Source organism: Bombus impatiens, unplaced genomic scaffold (assembly GCF_000188095.3).
Source record: "Bombus impatiens unplaced genomic scaffold, BIMP_2.2 scf_0830, whole genome shotgun sequence".
Taxonomy (NCBI): Eukaryota; Metazoa; Arthropoda; class Insecta; order Hymenoptera; family Apidae; genus Bombus; species Bombus impatiens.
The window spans coordinates 125,812-141,895 of record NT_177249.1 but is presented as its reverse complement, the minus strand read 5'-3'; the positions used below and the strand labels follow the sequence as shown (position 1 = coordinate 141,895).

The 16,084-nt window shown below is 28.1% G+C and overlaps 4 protein-coding genes across 10 annotated transcripts; 1 reads left to right on the top strand and 3 right to left on the bottom strand.

Moving 5' to 3' along the window:
• Positions 1–127: 127 nt before the first annotated feature.
• LOC100745029 lies at positions 128–2,775 on the bottom strand. 2 transcript variants are annotated; one of them, XM_012390631.3, is made up of 5 exons: positions 2,685–2,775; positions 2,028–2,118; positions 1,877–1,957; positions 1,726–1,803; positions 128–1,662 (listed from the first exon to the last, which is right to left on the bottom strand). In XM_012390631.3, the coding sequence occupies exons 2-5, from the start codon at positions 2,080–2,082 to the stop codon at positions 317–319; spliced, it is 1,560 nt and encodes a 519-aa protein (XP_012246054.1). In that variant the 5' UTR covers positions 2,083–2,118; positions 2,685–2,775; the 3' UTR covers positions 128–316. The 2 variants fall into 2 exon arrangements, with proteins under 2 accessions (XP_012246054.1, XP_003492754.1); XM_003492706.4 differs by lacking the exon at positions 2,685–2,775 and adding an exon at positions 2,194–2,479 and having other exon boundaries at positions 129–1,662.
• On the top strand, positions 2,720–11,937 carry LOC100744908 (zinc finger protein 91). Of its 5 annotated transcripts, XM_024370566.2 has the most exons (8): positions 2,720–2,899; positions 3,817–4,182; positions 4,256–5,170; positions 5,318–5,443; positions 5,586–5,822; positions 5,890–6,217; positions 6,306–7,376; positions 11,806–11,937. In XM_024370566.2, the coding sequence occupies exons 2-8, from the start codon at positions 3,854–3,856 to the stop codon at positions 11,842–11,844; spliced, it is 3,045 nt and encodes a 1,014-aa protein (XP_024226334.1). In that variant the 5' UTR covers positions 2,720–2,899; positions 3,817–3,853; the 3' UTR covers positions 11,845–11,937. The 5 variants fall into 5 exon arrangements, with proteins under 5 accessions (XP_024226334.1, XP_003492753.1, XP_024226333.1 ...); XM_003492705.4 differs by lacking the exon at positions 11,806–11,937 and having other exon boundaries at positions 6,306–7,643; XM_024370565.2 differs by lacking the exons at positions 2,720–2,899; positions 11,806–11,937 and adding an exon at positions 2,939–3,058 and having other exon boundaries at positions 6,306–7,643.
• LOC105681345 (solute carrier family 35 member G1-like) lies at positions 11,350–12,992 on the bottom strand. The gene is made up of 3 exons (XM_012390632.3): positions 12,403–12,992; positions 12,096–12,311; positions 11,350–12,029 (listed from the first exon to the last, which is right to left on the bottom strand). Exons 1-3 carry the CDS (start codon positions 12,712–12,714, stop codon positions 11,547–11,549), a joined length of 1,011 nt encoding a protein of 336 aa, XP_012246055.1. The 5' UTR covers positions 12,715–12,992; the 3' UTR covers positions 11,350–11,546.
• A 151-nt stretch (positions 12,993–13,143) lies between these two features.
• LOC100744668 (ester hydrolase C11orf54 homolog) lies at positions 13,144–15,158 on the bottom strand. 2 transcript variants are annotated; one of them, XM_033323179.1, is made up of 7 exons: positions 14,840–15,158; positions 14,663–14,764; positions 14,484–14,582; positions 14,235–14,413; positions 13,888–14,149; positions 13,644–13,810; positions 13,144–13,492 (listed from the first exon to the last, which is right to left on the bottom strand). In XM_033323179.1, the coding sequence occupies exons 2-7, from the start codon at positions 14,739–14,741 to the stop codon at positions 13,319–13,321; spliced, it is 960 nt and encodes a 319-aa protein (XP_033179070.1). In that variant the 5' UTR covers positions 14,742–14,764; positions 14,840–15,158; the 3' UTR covers positions 13,144–13,318. The 2 variants fall into 2 exon arrangements, with proteins under 2 accessions (XP_033179070.1, XP_012246056.1); XM_012390633.3 differs by having other exon boundaries at positions 14,663–14,768; positions 14,844–15,158.
• Positions 15,159–16,084: the final 926 nt, after the last annotated feature.

The following is a 16,084-nucleotide window of genomic DNA, read 5'->3' as shown; positions in this document are numbered from 1 at the left end:
ATAACTTCAATTTTCTTGTTAAAATTGGTATTTTAATAAATACACGAAAATATATTTATTAATTTCTATTTAATAAAAAATATACATATATTTATTTTATATTTAAATTTTTATGTAAATTTGCAACAATTTTTTCATTAAAATTTAAACATGCACACATTAACATACACATACACAATTATAAAACTTACATTAACTAATCATAATTTTACTACATATAATATTTTAGATTATTGTATAGCTTTTGTATATAAATTAAATACATATATTTATCAATATCTTTCAATTCAATATCATTAAGTAAAGAAATTCATATTTAAGAATCTGGTGATTCAGAGTATAAATTCTGAAGATCCGTGAGCAGTTTATTTGATATATATGATACATTAACAGATTTGTCTATACTATCTACTTGGCATAAAGATCTGAACTTTTTACCATCCGGAGTTTCTAAAAAATTTATATTTGATTTTAAAGCCATATATTCTCTGAGTGATCGATTCTGCTTACATTTTTTTAGACTTTTAGGAGTCTTTGGTTTAGATAAGTAATTTTGAATAGGTTTTGCATGCATAATATTAAGTTGATTTTCTAATTCTAGAAAACTTCCATCAGCTACTGCAGTATCAGACATTCTTCTTATATTGAAACCTCTGTCATTTTCTTTATTTTCATCATTTGCAGTTGACTTACTTTCATTTGAATCCTTTTTGTTTATTACTGTAATTTGTGGTATATGTGTAATAGGTGTCTTCAACTGTTCTTCTGAATATTGTACTGATTTGCAACAAGTTTCTACTTGAACTCCTTTGTCCATCATTTTATTACTTCTATTCTCAATATCAGGAGTAATATCTCTCTCTTTTACAAGTAATTCTGTGACATGTGTTAACACTGATCTTAATTTAGTTATCCTTTCCTCTGTTTCTTTTAATAAATCTTTTAAGTCATGTTCCAATCGAATAATTTTATCTTTATTTATACAGATCATCTCAGATGATTCCACATCTGTACAATTTTCAGAAGCCACTAATTTTATATCTTCAATATCATTATATAAATTTTGAATACAGTTATCTGTTTCTTTTGGTTTTGATGATATGTCACATTTTAAAGCACTCTTGTTTGGAATAAATTTCTCATGTATTGAATTATTTTGTGTAAACACATGATTCTCATTATTTGTTACTATTTGTTGAGAGGATTTTAATGCTACATGCGATGTTTCCAAACGTTGTACATGATTTACATCAATAGGATTTGGTTTTGAATGATTAGAACATTGAACAATTTTCTGTTCATTATATATTTTCCTATTCTTAGATGGTACTGCAGAATTAATATTAACAGCTAAGGATTCACTTGTGATTTTATTTTCATTTTTAGAGTCAGTGTTTACTTCATCTATTTCTTTTGATATTTCATATATTGTTGACTGCCTAGTTATATTCACATTACATTTTTCTAAATATTTATCTTTTATAGCATTTGGTGGTAGTAATAAACTTCTTTTCTTTATTGGTTTAGAAATCTTATGATGAAACTGCTCAGATTTGTCTGGTTGAGTTTTATTTTCATTGTTATTTTTTGTAGCATTAATAGGAGTACCATTAAAATTAAGAAATCTACGTACATGCTTCTTAGAGGATTCAATTTGAATATCTAACAAAAATAAAATTATATGTTATTATAAATATTTAATTAAAGATACTAATATATACTAACCACTTTGTTTCACATTTGCCCTTATATTTTTTTTATTTGAAAGTGCACCCAATCTTTCTGGTTGTGTTCTTTTACGTACTGAAATTCGTTTATTTTTATGAATATATGACACTTACATAAAAAAGATTAAGGACAGAATATATATATGTACCACTGTCTTGAGGAATGCCTTTTACATGTTCAGGTAGACGAAGCAATTGTGCAATTTTAATTGGTTGAGGCCTTTCATAGTCTATGAAATAAAAACTTAATTAGTAGGACTATTTGATTTATGTAAGAAAATTATATTATAGCGAAATTACCTTCTTTATGTACACTGTTTGATAGTAATTTTGAACATGTTGAATATTCTGTCATCCTTTTTGACTGTGGTCGCTTAACTTTGGATTTACCCTGAAAGAAAATATGTAATCATGTATATCATTTATGTAGACTTTTTATATATTACAAAATTTAATTTACACCCACTGTTGAACTAGATGTAATAGGCATTATTTTTAATTCTGGATTGAGTATTAATGTATCAAAATATTATATCTTTCACATTATAATTTATACCACAAGTTGCTTTTTACTTATTTTATCCATTCTTACTTCATATAATGTACTACAGTAATTAAATGCTTTTAACAATTACACTATAAACATAAATAAAGTACAAATGTAAAGATAATGTATATAAACAAATTCAAATTTCTTAGAATTTAACGGATTTTAATCATGAAACGCAATAATGAATAGATTCGTAAGCGACAAATCATGTTTTAGTTATATGGAATGGCGCATTTACATTGTGCAAGCATAGCATACACCAATGAAAAGTTGTGAACTTACATTTTACATATCGCGCGTTTAATTTATAATTCTAAATCCACAAAATAGAAATAAAAGTTATATATTGAATAGCAATAATTTTTATGGATACTTATGTATATAATGTACACTACACGATTAATTACTTGTTACAGGCAAGTACTATGCAAATGTGAAAGGTTTTGCGCAGATTTCTTATCTATAGTTGGCTATTCCCCAAAGTCACATCTGTCGGCCATTTTGTTAAATTTATTTCTAAACGTATCCCCTCCAAATTGAAAACAACCGAAGGTTGACGCTGTTCTTAATCTCGATAAAGTATTTTTGGTTAGGTTAATAGCTGTGTAGAGGATATTTAACAGTAAGTAAATTATTGTGATTGCGTCTATTTCTATCAACATTGAATTGAGACAGAAAATTTCTACGCGAACAAGTGCCACTTTAGTATAGTTCGTAATGTGTAATTGGATGGAAGGAGGCTCAGAATAAAGAGAGGCTATGGCTACTGCTTTGATCATATGTAAAATACTGTTACCCTATCGGCCACCCATTGTTTTTCATTACCCATCTATTTGGCACTTCTATCAATTGGTTCATTCGCGTAAAACAATTTTCTATTTCGAAATGCTTCTTATAACCTCTAAAGTCATAACCTATATAATATAACCTTAGATGTCAACATTTTAAATATCGTTGTTTAAAAAGTTTAGTGAAAACGCTCTTAGAAAATCTTAAATCCATAATTGATAAATAATTTTGAATGACTCTTACTGTATCTTTTAAGTTAGTTTCACACGCAACTTTCAACATTACACCTTATGTTATTTAATATTATATATTATTAAATAAATTTAATTCATTTTCGATAGGAAATGTGTAAAGAGGAATCTTTCGTTAACAATTTGTAATTAAGAATGAAAGTAATTATTTTCTTACTATAAAGATAGTTACTATAGATAGAAGACTTTCTGTGAAAACAATTCTTTAATTCACAATGTTTTATTTTTACTTAAAAATTAAGTAGATAATCATCTATTAAAAAGAAAGTTTTCTTTTGAATTTAAACCATATCTCTTTAGATTTAAATTAATTGTGTCAGTATTTAACCTCATATAATACATTTTTGATGTTTATGTATTTATATGTTCTGTGTATTATGTATATACTGGTAGATGATATATAAATATTGTATAAATAATATATCAAAGTAATGAAATAAAAGAAATTAAAATGATCACTATAACAACTTTAAGATTAAGAGTAATTCTTATATTTTAGTGATTTCAGTGATCAAATAAGTTTAGATTATAACAAAATGGATGTTGCTGGAGACTTAACACTACAGTGGGTGGAGGAGGTAGGAAATGTTATTCACGAAGAGGTAATATGTGGTTTAGAAGCACAACTTGTTGGAGCAGAAGAGGAAGTGATAGGAGCTTGCGAAGAAGTTACAATAGAAGAAACAGTAGAGTCAGTTCCCAATGTTACTTCTACGACAGGGTCAGAAATATTAATGGTACCACAATCCAACGACATGGAATCTATTTACATAGTTCCACAAGATCAAGGTCATGATTATTTGAACATACAGGTTACAGAAGAAGTAATTGCAGATAATTGGGATAGATCTGGACCAGAAGATGGGTAAGTTTAAATAAAATATCTTTTTAAGTTAAATTTAGTAAATTGAATAATGAATTAATTTTACATTTTGAAGAATTGAAATATCAGAAGTAAAAGTATCTCATGAAAATTTACTGGAATATGATGATATGGAGATACCATTGCCAATTGATCAAGATTCATATACAAATAGCAGACCTTATCCATGTGATTTCTGTAGTAGGAGGTTCAGAAAGAAAGCAAACTTAATGAATCATATGGTAACACATCAAACAGATCGACCTCATGGTTGTAATTTATGTGGAGCACGTTATGCAAGAAAATGTGATCTTATGAATCATTTAAAGATTCATGCTTATGCACCACCACGAGATGGTTTAGAAGATGATTTAAATGATGATGATTCATTGGCACCAGAAGAAGAGGAATCTACTAAAGGTAGACGTAAAAAGGTACAATCAAGCGTACCAAGAAAGCGCAAAAATAATTCTATTTCAAAACGCAATATGGAAGATAATAAAATGGAAATGGGCAAGTACGTCAGTAAATCTTATGATTATGTTGACGAAGATATGCGCCTTTTGGAGGAAATGACTAGTAGAAATTCTGCGCGCACTAGTAACTATGCTTCAAGTTCAAGATGGACTGAACAGATGTCACCTGTATCAAATGAAGTTCAAACACCACGGTGGCCTATAACTGATCCAACAAAACCATATGTGTGTCAGTATTGTGGTGTTGGTTTTGCAAGGGAAAAAGCACTTGCTTCTCATGCACGCATACATGGTGGTGATAGTCCATTTGAATGTACATCTTGTGGTGATATGTTTTGGGATGTTAATAGTTTAAGGGAACATGTTCGTATCAAACATGGTGGTACAGTACAATCTGATACAGAGGAATATGATAATGATGCCACATATACAGGAGATGAAAGATTTGGGGAATTCTATTGTAATACTTGTGGTGTTCCTTTTCATCGTTTGGATTTACTTAAACGCCATCAAAAGTAAGATAACTTTATGCTAGTGGACAAACTATATTTATTTATTAAGATTGCATATATTGGCTAAAACTGCATTTTGTCTCAATGCTTGACCAATTTGCAAGAAAATTAATTACAATGTGATATTAATTTTAATGTTGATTGCATTAGGATTCATGTGAAACAGGAGGCTGCTGATATGATGGAAGGTCCAAGTCGACTTCATGTTTGTAATGTTTGTGGTGAATGGTTTGAGGAAGCTTTGGCATTGTTAGCACATGCTGAACTTCATGCTAGGTATTATTTAACTAAGATTTCTTTTTAATTAAAGTTTGGATCTGTAGGATAATAATATTTTTGAAAATTTATATTATTCTAAATTTATTTATATTGTATATTTAAATGAATATTACTATAAAAGATTGTTTAACCTGTCTAGATCACCCGGTCATCGATGTTTATTGTGTGGGGAAAGATGTCGTGATGATGCTGAAGTTGCTGAACATGTTCGACAAAATCATGCTGAAGATGCTCCTCCGAATACATGTACTCTTTGTGGAAAAACGTGTAAAGATAAACGCAGTTTATTAAAGCATTCATGGGTTCATAATGTCGATAAGACTTTTGGATGTACAAAATGTGGGAAACGTTTTCATAGCAAAGCCAGATTACGAAGGTACTTATTGTAATTGTTCTTATATATCTGTAACCCCAATCTTTTACTTACTACAATCTCGTTTTAGACATATGGTATCACATCGCAATAAGATGGTAGCTTGTGACGAGTGTGGAGAAGAGTTTCCTGATGGTAGAGCTTTGGTTAGCCACCGTCATTCACATAATAAAGATCTAGGTGGTCGTTCTTTCCCATGTCGAGAATGTGGAAAAACATTTGGTAGTCGTAGTTCACAGCAAATTCATATTCGCATTCACACTGGAGAAAGACCATATGGTTGTAGATTTTGTTGGAAAGCATTTGCTGATGGCGGAACTTTAAGAAAACACGAACGTATCCATACAGGAGAAAAGCCATATGGATGCGCAATTTGTCCACGTGCTTTTAATCAAAGAGTAAGGCAGCTTAATTAAAATATACTTTACTATTCCATTTAAATACATTATATCTTAATTTTCTATTACTTCTTTTTTATTACCTTAGGTTGTTCTTAGAGAACATGTTCGTGCTCATCATTCAGGTCCTGATCCAAAATGTGTAGGTAGTATTACACCATACTTATGTAAAGTATGTGGTGATGCGTATGGAACATCGGAAGAAATAGTTGCTCATATTGTGCAACATTGTGATGATAATACCGCATTAAGACGTCAACCACAAACTGGACCACGTAAATATAAAAGAAGACGTAAATTAAAAACCCATGAGACCAACACGATGTTGCGTATGACTGAGCAGTATGATATGGAAGGAGGTTCTGATTCAGATGATAATACAAAAAGAAAGCTTGGAAGAAAAAATAAGCAACATCGATCGAATGTTGAAGAAGGTTATCAGAATGTTCTTAAAAGTTTTGAAAACTCTTTACAAAATATAAATTCAATCGTCAGCAATTCAAAGTTAAATCCTGGAAAATCAAAGCTTTCTAAGAAGAAGCTTAGGAAAGAAGAAAAAAAAAGTGAAGCTGAAGCTTCGTGTCAACCTGGTAGACCAAAAATGATTCATACCCAAAAAACAAGAGTGCCTGTAGAAATTGGTGGTGATGGAGTTAAAAAGGGACAGAAAACTAAAACAATGGTAACAAGGACACCTAAAATGATGCCACAAGAACACAAGTTAGGTGTTTTCCCGGGCGGGGAAAGGAACAGACCAAGAACAAAAAACGTTAGTTATCACATTGAAGGGAAACTTCAACCAACACCTGCAACATTCCCAAAACAAAAGGAAGAAACTTTATTACCTCCAACACCAATACATCATCAATCGCTATTAACCAATATAAAAATAGAACCTAACTTACAAAAAACGTCAAATAATAATCACAGAAATAATAATGGCAATATTCTTGCTATTAATAATGAAAAAATGGAGCCAACACCTAGAAAAAAATCAGGTGTCTTGAGAAAAATTAAAAAACAGAAAGATGTAATTAAGCAAGAACCAATAGATATTGACCACGAGGAAATACAAAATAATAATAATACAGAAAATACGGATTCAGAAAGATTAATGGATCATTCAGTGGATGGAAGTAATTTAGAAGTCGCGTTCGAGGCAAGTGTTACAACCGAGGAAGAAAATATACTTCCTGATGTAGGTGAAGCAAATAATACCGAAGATGTGGGTACTGGAAATGTAAAACTTAGTGTAAAAGTTGAGTCAACACCTCAAAGAATGTTGGCTGTTCATAGCGTTATAGCCCCTGTGGATGATATTCCAGAAACTATAATACCAGATGCTGTAGAATATACATGTGAAATGTGTTCTGCAGTATTTTCCAGTCGGGCAGAATTATTGGTCCATGTTCCAATACACATTTGATTTAATTTGTTCAATGAAGTTAATGAGGTATGCAAAATTTGTTCAATTTTAAGAATATTTGATTAATTAAGCAATATTTTAACAATGGTCAATGAAAGTTTATATGTTTATTTCAATTGACATTATGTTATTATGCCAAAATGTCCTCTACTCGTTGCTCTATGAAGTGCACCAGATGTTTGTGTTTAACATATATTTTAAAAGTTGATGCTGTCTTTAGTTTATATTACGTCATTCTATGTATGGTATGCAGAAACTTTCAAACATAATCGTTTTCAATTAACATTATTATTATATCCTTTTTATACTATTCGTGTTTCTCTTTAACAAAGCTGTTTGGCTCAAAATTCATATTGAATCATGATACAATGAGTAATGTTATAAATATTTTATATGTTTACAATTTACAAAGTCACCTACCCCTGTCAAAGGATTGAAATCTTAGACCATTCTTTTACAATCCACAATTTTATAATGAAATTTAACAAAAAATGAAATAATGGCACGCTGTGTACATAAAATATTAAGATATTCTAAACATTAATGCAAGTGTATTTTATAATATATATTATTCATTTATATGAATTAAATCTACTTCGTACTTTGCTTTTAGCTCCTAAGTAATTAGATACATGACAGCCAATGCATTGAAGTGTTATGATAAATAATTTGTATGCAATATTACCATCTGAACCCAGATTGTTTTTCATTAATTTTTTACTTATAACAATACGTAGAAGTCAACATAGCATAATTGGGAAATTAGGTATTAACTATTTAATTCATATTTGAAGAAAAAAGAGATTATACTTATAAATTTGTCTTGAATCAAATACCTGTAACATTGTAACATGTAATAACACATTTACTTTTCACAAGATGCAATGGAAACATATTTGTACAAATTAATTTTCATATTTTGGAGCATTCTGTAACACAAACACGAATGCATTATTACTATTTAATAGTATTCATAATAAAAATATAATTATTATTATGGTATACTTTGTTTATACTAACATATCTGAATGGTTTTTTAAAATTAGAAAACCATTTTAATACATTTGGCATTATATGTAATTATATGAAACATGTGTAGAATTTGATGAAAAAGGAAACATTAAAGCTTAAATGTTATAAGCTCCCAAATTATTTTAATTTAAATGCTGGTATAATATGCAGAATCAAATATGAATTTCAAACTTAAAAGAAGGACAAAATTCTAGTGTATCTATTATCTTATTTATTTACTTACATTACATGTTGAAAATATATATTTCATTAGATGTGATATCATTCATCAGTTGTATATTATTTATAGCTGATGATGTTATTATAACTGATGAATGCTATTATAGCATTACATTAAACAGTACCATAGAGGAAAGAGCAGAATTATATTTTGTTTTGGTTAATATAAATTTACATATTACTATAAGCTCATAAAAGTTTAATGTTACAGAGTAAAGATTTGAGTATTGGAGATAGTGTATATACTATCGTACAAATATTTTAGATATATTGACAAGTAGCTTTTGCAACATCGCATTTTTGTTCCATAAAAATAAATAATTATACACAGATATTAAAGTTTTCTTTCTAATTATTACTAAAGAGATTTAATAATTTTATTTATTTTCAGATAAAAATAGTTCAATTAATTTTTAATTATCTCTTGTCATTTTTTTTTCTGTTCGAATACTCTGAATACAATTTTTATTAATAAGAAACATATTTCATCTCAAAAAGTTGTATTAAATTAAATTTGAAATTATTTTATATAAAATAATATTTGCTGTTTACTAAATTACATGTTATAAATATTCAAGATTTTTATTGCTTTGCAGATGTTTTATATTTTACTAATTAATATCTAGTATTATGTTAAATAATAAAAAAACATCTAATTAATGTTCCAAATTGTGTAAAGTCTGCAAGGTCGTATAATTGAATATTATGTTTTAAAAATTATTTAAAATATATATATATTTTCTTGTATAAAGTAACATACAATAATTTTATTATATTTAATCCAAGATACTGTAGACTTTTGTAATATCTTTCTTAGCTTCGAGGTGATATATGTGTATATGCGTGATTGTATATATATATACATATATATATATATATATATATGTATATATGTATTCAAAAGTTAAATTAATTGTATTTCAATGGCATTATATGAGGCAATCAATCAAAATCAGTGTGTGCTCTATTTTTATAACTAAGAGATATTTTGAATATAATGAAGAATATAATAAAAATTCTGATACCATTTGTAACATTTTGCAAAACAATGTGTGTATATACATATATATATTATTATTTGATATTTTTATCTGTCTTTATAGAAATGGTGCACAATGCCCACTATTCATTTGTTTCTATATATTTTTATATATAAACGAAATTATTTGAAAAAATTCAACAAGTAAATTAAAAGATATTGGTAATATTGTTTAAGGAAAAAAGACACTTTTCAGAGAAACATTAAGAGAGAAACATTCAGAGAGAAACATTCAGAGAGAAAGTAATAGAGAATGCGTTTAATAATTATATTCATGGGACAGCATCATATTTTGTATGTTGTGTACATACTTGAATAGTGATTAATTTTTTTAGTAGTATATGTAATCATATTAATGATGTAATGCTAAAGAAACAATTAAAACCAGTTTAAAACTACTTAAATTCACAGAATACAAACTAGACTTTGTACTGTTTCGGAATTATGATACAAGACATTTAGAGATGTCTTATAAATTTAGAAAAATTCATATGTGACCAATGTAAAGTTACAATTTTTGGGTAAGAACTATGTAAATATAAATTTACATAAAAAAACATCAAAAATCTCGGACAAAGGTTGATATATTATGTATAAATAATTCTTATTTCAATATTACACATAATTACATTCCCGTTTAACGGTAGCTTTAATATTATTTAAGCATAACACAAAAGATTCGAAAATTGATTTAGTTAACGCGTGCATAGAGCAGCTAGTGCAGGTGGCAATAATTGCAAAGAAATGCAAATTGGATGAAATTTCGAAATAAAATATTTAAAAAGTGGTACAGACAAGAACATGTACATAAGTTTTTTGTTTTTTCAACTATAAGAAGATTGATTGCATGTAAGTATCCGTGGCTTCTTTCTACCGATAATTAATCTAAAATAAATAGTGTAGCATATAATACTATGTTGCATGATAAAATCTTAAACAGTTGCTGAAAAATTCGTATATGTATTACTTAAGTTGTAAACTATATAAAATTTAAGAATATGTATAGACCTATAAGCTCTAAATTAGCATTTTCTCGATAGAATTGTTTGTATCTATCAGAGATAAAGTAGCTAAAGAAAGAAAGTGTACATACTATTATCTTGGATATGGTATGGTGTTGTTAATCGTAGTTATATATATATATTTTTTTTTTTTAACAAACCGCGTCAATAATAAAGATATAATTAATTACGTCCGCACAAAGTCACGGATAATTCGAAGTACATATAGTAATGATGTGTGTACAATTGTAAATATGTATTCATTTGTATACTTTAAAGTTGTGTCATTTCTATCTAGTGACAAGTTTAAAAAAATGGTACAGATTCGATAGAATTGGTTTAAGTTACACTATCAAATACTTGCTGCTTTTGTTTTTATTTTGAATTAAAACTTATACAAAATATACAAATTAATGCGGTTGAAAAAATTATGTAAATGGATGGTAGTTATATATAATTTAATATTATACTGTATAAAGTCTTAAAACTTTATATTATGGAAATCATAATAATAGTATAACAACAATGTTTTCACCATTCATAAAAATATGTATAATATTATCTATGTTTATGCTAAGAGCAGGTATATAATTTAAGGTACTGTATCTTTAATTAGGGAATAAAATCACAAATATTATAAATTTCTTTCTCAAATCCCATACATATAACAGAGACTATGATTAGAAATGCTCCAATGATACTGGTTGATGTAGGCTGATCTCCAAAAAAATATATTTGTACAATATAAGCTAAAATAATATCTAAAGATCTAGTCACTGATACTTTTCCAGCACCTTCTATCTTTAATGCATTAGTTACTAAAATTTGACCTGATAATCCAGTTAGTGCTACTAACAATATTTTACTCCAGGTAATCCAATCATGTGGCAACTTTGATTTTTGTTCGTGATTATCTGACACAAGGAAGAAGAAAAATATTGCTGTAATGAGTGAATACCAAGATAGGTTGAAGATTATTGTTGAATAATGGATTTTCGAACACTTCCTCATAATAACTATGTTAAGAGCTGTAAACAGGGTTGCTAAGATAGCACATACATATCCCATCACATTGTACGATTCAGCTCTATATATCTAAAAAAGAAATACTTTATATCAAATTATTTATTTACAGAAGTATAAAAAATGTTGTTCTTTTACCTGAAATAGAAATGGTGGTTTAGATACAAAAACAACACCTGCAAAGAGTGCACACATAACTATCACACGTAATATTCCACAAGGTTCTTTTAACAAAATGAAAGATAGTGCAATAACAATCACTGGAGAACTAAATATGATTGTTGTAGCATCTCCTATAGGTAATTTTCGAAAACTATAATATAATAATGATAAAGTTGCACCACCTACTATTCCCTAAGAAAAGATAATATACTTTATTAGATTATTTTTATTTATTATTATACAGAATATTATATAACTATTATTAATTTTATAGTTAACATACTTGCAAATGTAAGAGCATTCTTTGCCCTTTGGGTCCAAAAAGACTTTTGGAAACTTTAAGTGCTACAGTAGCCATAACTAACATTTGTAGAACAGATCTGATAGCCAGTAATACCATAGGATGTACGTTTTCTACTGCTTTGACTAATGCAGAACTAATTGTAAAAAATGTACCTGATAGAAATGCCAAAAATACTCCATACCATTTGGTACCCTCTTGATATGTTTCAGCATTATTGGCGAATTGTTCAGTGTAATGATATTCTGGATGTATACTGTTATAAGAAGCAGTAGATTCAATGCTGAACTTCATTCTTTGGCTATTTTACAGCTACAATACACGATTATACTGAACGAGACATTTGCGATATACTACCGTTTACCGCTAATACAGCTGCTGTCTGATAAAATTAACATACAGCTTTGCACGTCAAACAGCTTATTACAGATTAATGCTGGTAGGAAGATTTGGAAAATGTAACGATTGAATTGAAATTCGTCTGTATGTAAAACAGTAAAAAAATGTTAATTATAAGATCAAATTTGTTATAAAAATATGGTTCTCTTTACATTTATTTAAAGATATTTTTTATTTTAAAATTAATGTATTCATTAATATAACTGAAATAAGTACATCTATTCATAATTATGTAACTTAATACAAATAACTGGAACCTATATTTTTTGTTAAATGAATTATGATATTGAAGGAGCCTGTAGATACATTCATACACCTTATAGATTTATTTCAGTGATTATTTTTATTATGATAGTAAAATGATTTGAAAAATATATTTTTCCTTTCGAATAATTTGAATTATATAGTTAGAAAAGAAATATGTTCATAAGATTATTATACCATAAACATTTATGCATCACTTTTTAGACAAAATGTATATACAATTATATAACAGCAATTAATCCTTTCCAAACTGAATACCAGTTAGTGGTTTATCTACACGGTAAAGTGTAGTACCCAAGTTGAAATATCCCAAGTATTCAATAGTTTCTGGTGTTGTATCAATATGATAATGTCCACCTTCTCCGTGATGGGAAAAGCTGTGGAAATGCTGAACACGAAGATCTAAATCCTAAAATTACAATTCATACGCGATATGATGTGAAACAATACACATAATAGATTAAATAAGATTTTAGATAATTTATTATCAATATTAAAATGAAGTTTAGATACTTTATCCTGTAACTATAAAACATCTACTTTTATATAACTTTACTTACACTTTCAGAACTGACAAATGTACCAACAGCTATTAGGGGTGTTGACATATTATAGAAGTGTAACCAATTATTAAGTTGTGCTTCCGTCTTTAATGGAGTTTTTGAGAAGTCTGCCATAACATGCTGTTTAACTTTTCCATCTTTCATTAAAAACGTTCCTCCTAATCCTATAATTGTACAAATTTAATACAAGAATTTAACTGCATCCATCACAAGTATATTTATTAATAATAGAATTTCTTACCAACAAGATTATTTGGATAATGCAGAGCAATTGCTTTTTGCATAGATGCAATAAAATCATCATTTCCAGTACGTCTTGTAGCATGGACTTTTAAAACTTTACCTGGTTTCCCTCCAGTAACAAACAAATTAGCTAATAAAGCGAGTCTTGTTTCAGTATTAGGTAATGTTTGAAGCACACAATTTCCATTTGTTGTATTGACAGATGAAATACGAGTTTCATTTTGCACACTGGATGGTGAAACACTTAAATTCATTATAAGCTAGAAGAAAGTAAATTATTTATCAAGGAGATAATTAAATTGAATATGTAAATTTATAACTAAGAGTTTACTGTAATTGTTATACCTCACAATTGGAATTTAGATATGGCCATGGACCAGCTCCTGCTCCAACAACAAAAGAATCTTCTTTGTATTGTAAGTGATCCAAAAGTTGTTGGATGTCATATAATTTATTTTTTTGTACAGTAGGAAGAAGAAATGCTGGTCCACCAATTTCTAGTAATGTTGGGTTGCCAGCTAATCCTGAATATTCAATTTCATATATTAATTTAAAATAATACAAAAGATATTTAATATTTAAAATATTAGTTACCTGGCGCAGCAAGTGTGAAAGGTTCTTTCGTTAAATCTGGACAATCAACAACTTCTACTTCTACATCCGCGAAATTTTTAATCAATCCTTCTTTTAAGACTATTAAAAAAAATATGTGTATTTATATTACATTACAAAATCTTTTTATAAATAGAGATTATATTTCAGTTATGAATTACCATCTTTTATTTCATCAAGAGAAGGAACATGTAGGTCTCTTTTTACTATGGTAAGTTCATTGGGATTTAAAGTAGTCATAATCGATATATTGATATATAAAATTACCTAAAAGTTTGTTTTTATGATATTAGTATAGATTTGTAATAATTCAAATATAAGTAAAAATATAGTTGAAGTTACCTGTAAATAAGAATTGAATTAAAGAGAGTAAATGAAAGAAACGTAGTACGTATATAAGATCTTGAATGTAGTTCGTCAAGCGAAACTTGATTTATCTAATCATGTGTTTGAGCACGACCTTTTATTTCATAAGAATGTAATAAATCAGTTCCTTACATATACATATATATATTCAATTATAATAATTCCTATACGGAATCTCCGTTATAGAGATATGTAGAATAATTTATAGTTATGTTCAATATAACGTGTATTTCTTAATATGTAAAAATATTGGCGAAAGATTTACATGACATTACCACTGCCGAATCAAAAAAATAATTTTTGAAGTTTTTATAAGAATAAAAAGCTTTTATGTTTCACCAAATTCGGATATTAATGAATTAAACAATTTAAAACAAATAATATAGTAATAAGGCAGAAGCAGATCTATGGAATATTTGTCAAATTTTTTAGAAAATTATATAACTAAATTATATTGAAGATAATAAGTATAGGGAAGTTCCATACAGTCTTGTATTTTTATTGAAGATGAAAATAAGTGCGAGCAAAAAAGATAAATGAAGTTTACAAAGAGAAAATGTCAAGTACAAAACAGATAAGATAGCAAAATTGTCGATTGACGTCAAAAACTTTCGTGTTATAAATTACTTATAGTTTCCTTCAGAGATGGCAACACAATGCAGTTTTATTGGAGTATTGAAATATTCGCATGTGTCAAACAACGAAATCTAAATAAAAATTCATTAAATGATATTGATATTTGTTTATGAGTTCTCATATCGATAATTACAATATTATATTTCAAATCAATCCTGCAGTTTATGCACTTTTATGTATACAAATAGAGAAATGTGTTACAAACTTCTTAAAATATTTCTATGCATGATGTTCCGATGCATATGCTAAGTAAGTAAATAAGATTTTTAATAGTTATATTAATAGAATTGGAAGTTTGGGAATGAGGAGCACTATATTTTTTTATTTTCTACTACGTTACAGATAAATTGGATTTGCAAGAGAATTTATAATTTAACTTGTGTCAGCCTTATGTCGAAGGGATCCGATGTAAAAGTCAGAAAAGAGGGTTGGAACACGTTGGTGTTCGGTAGGGTTGTCGTGGATGCGCATTGGACGTCGAAGGAGTCTATCGTGTATCAGCTAACGTTCCTGGATCACATCGTCAGTATGCGGTCGCGCATTCCATGCGGAAGCACCTGTTTGTTCTTTCGGCTTCTACA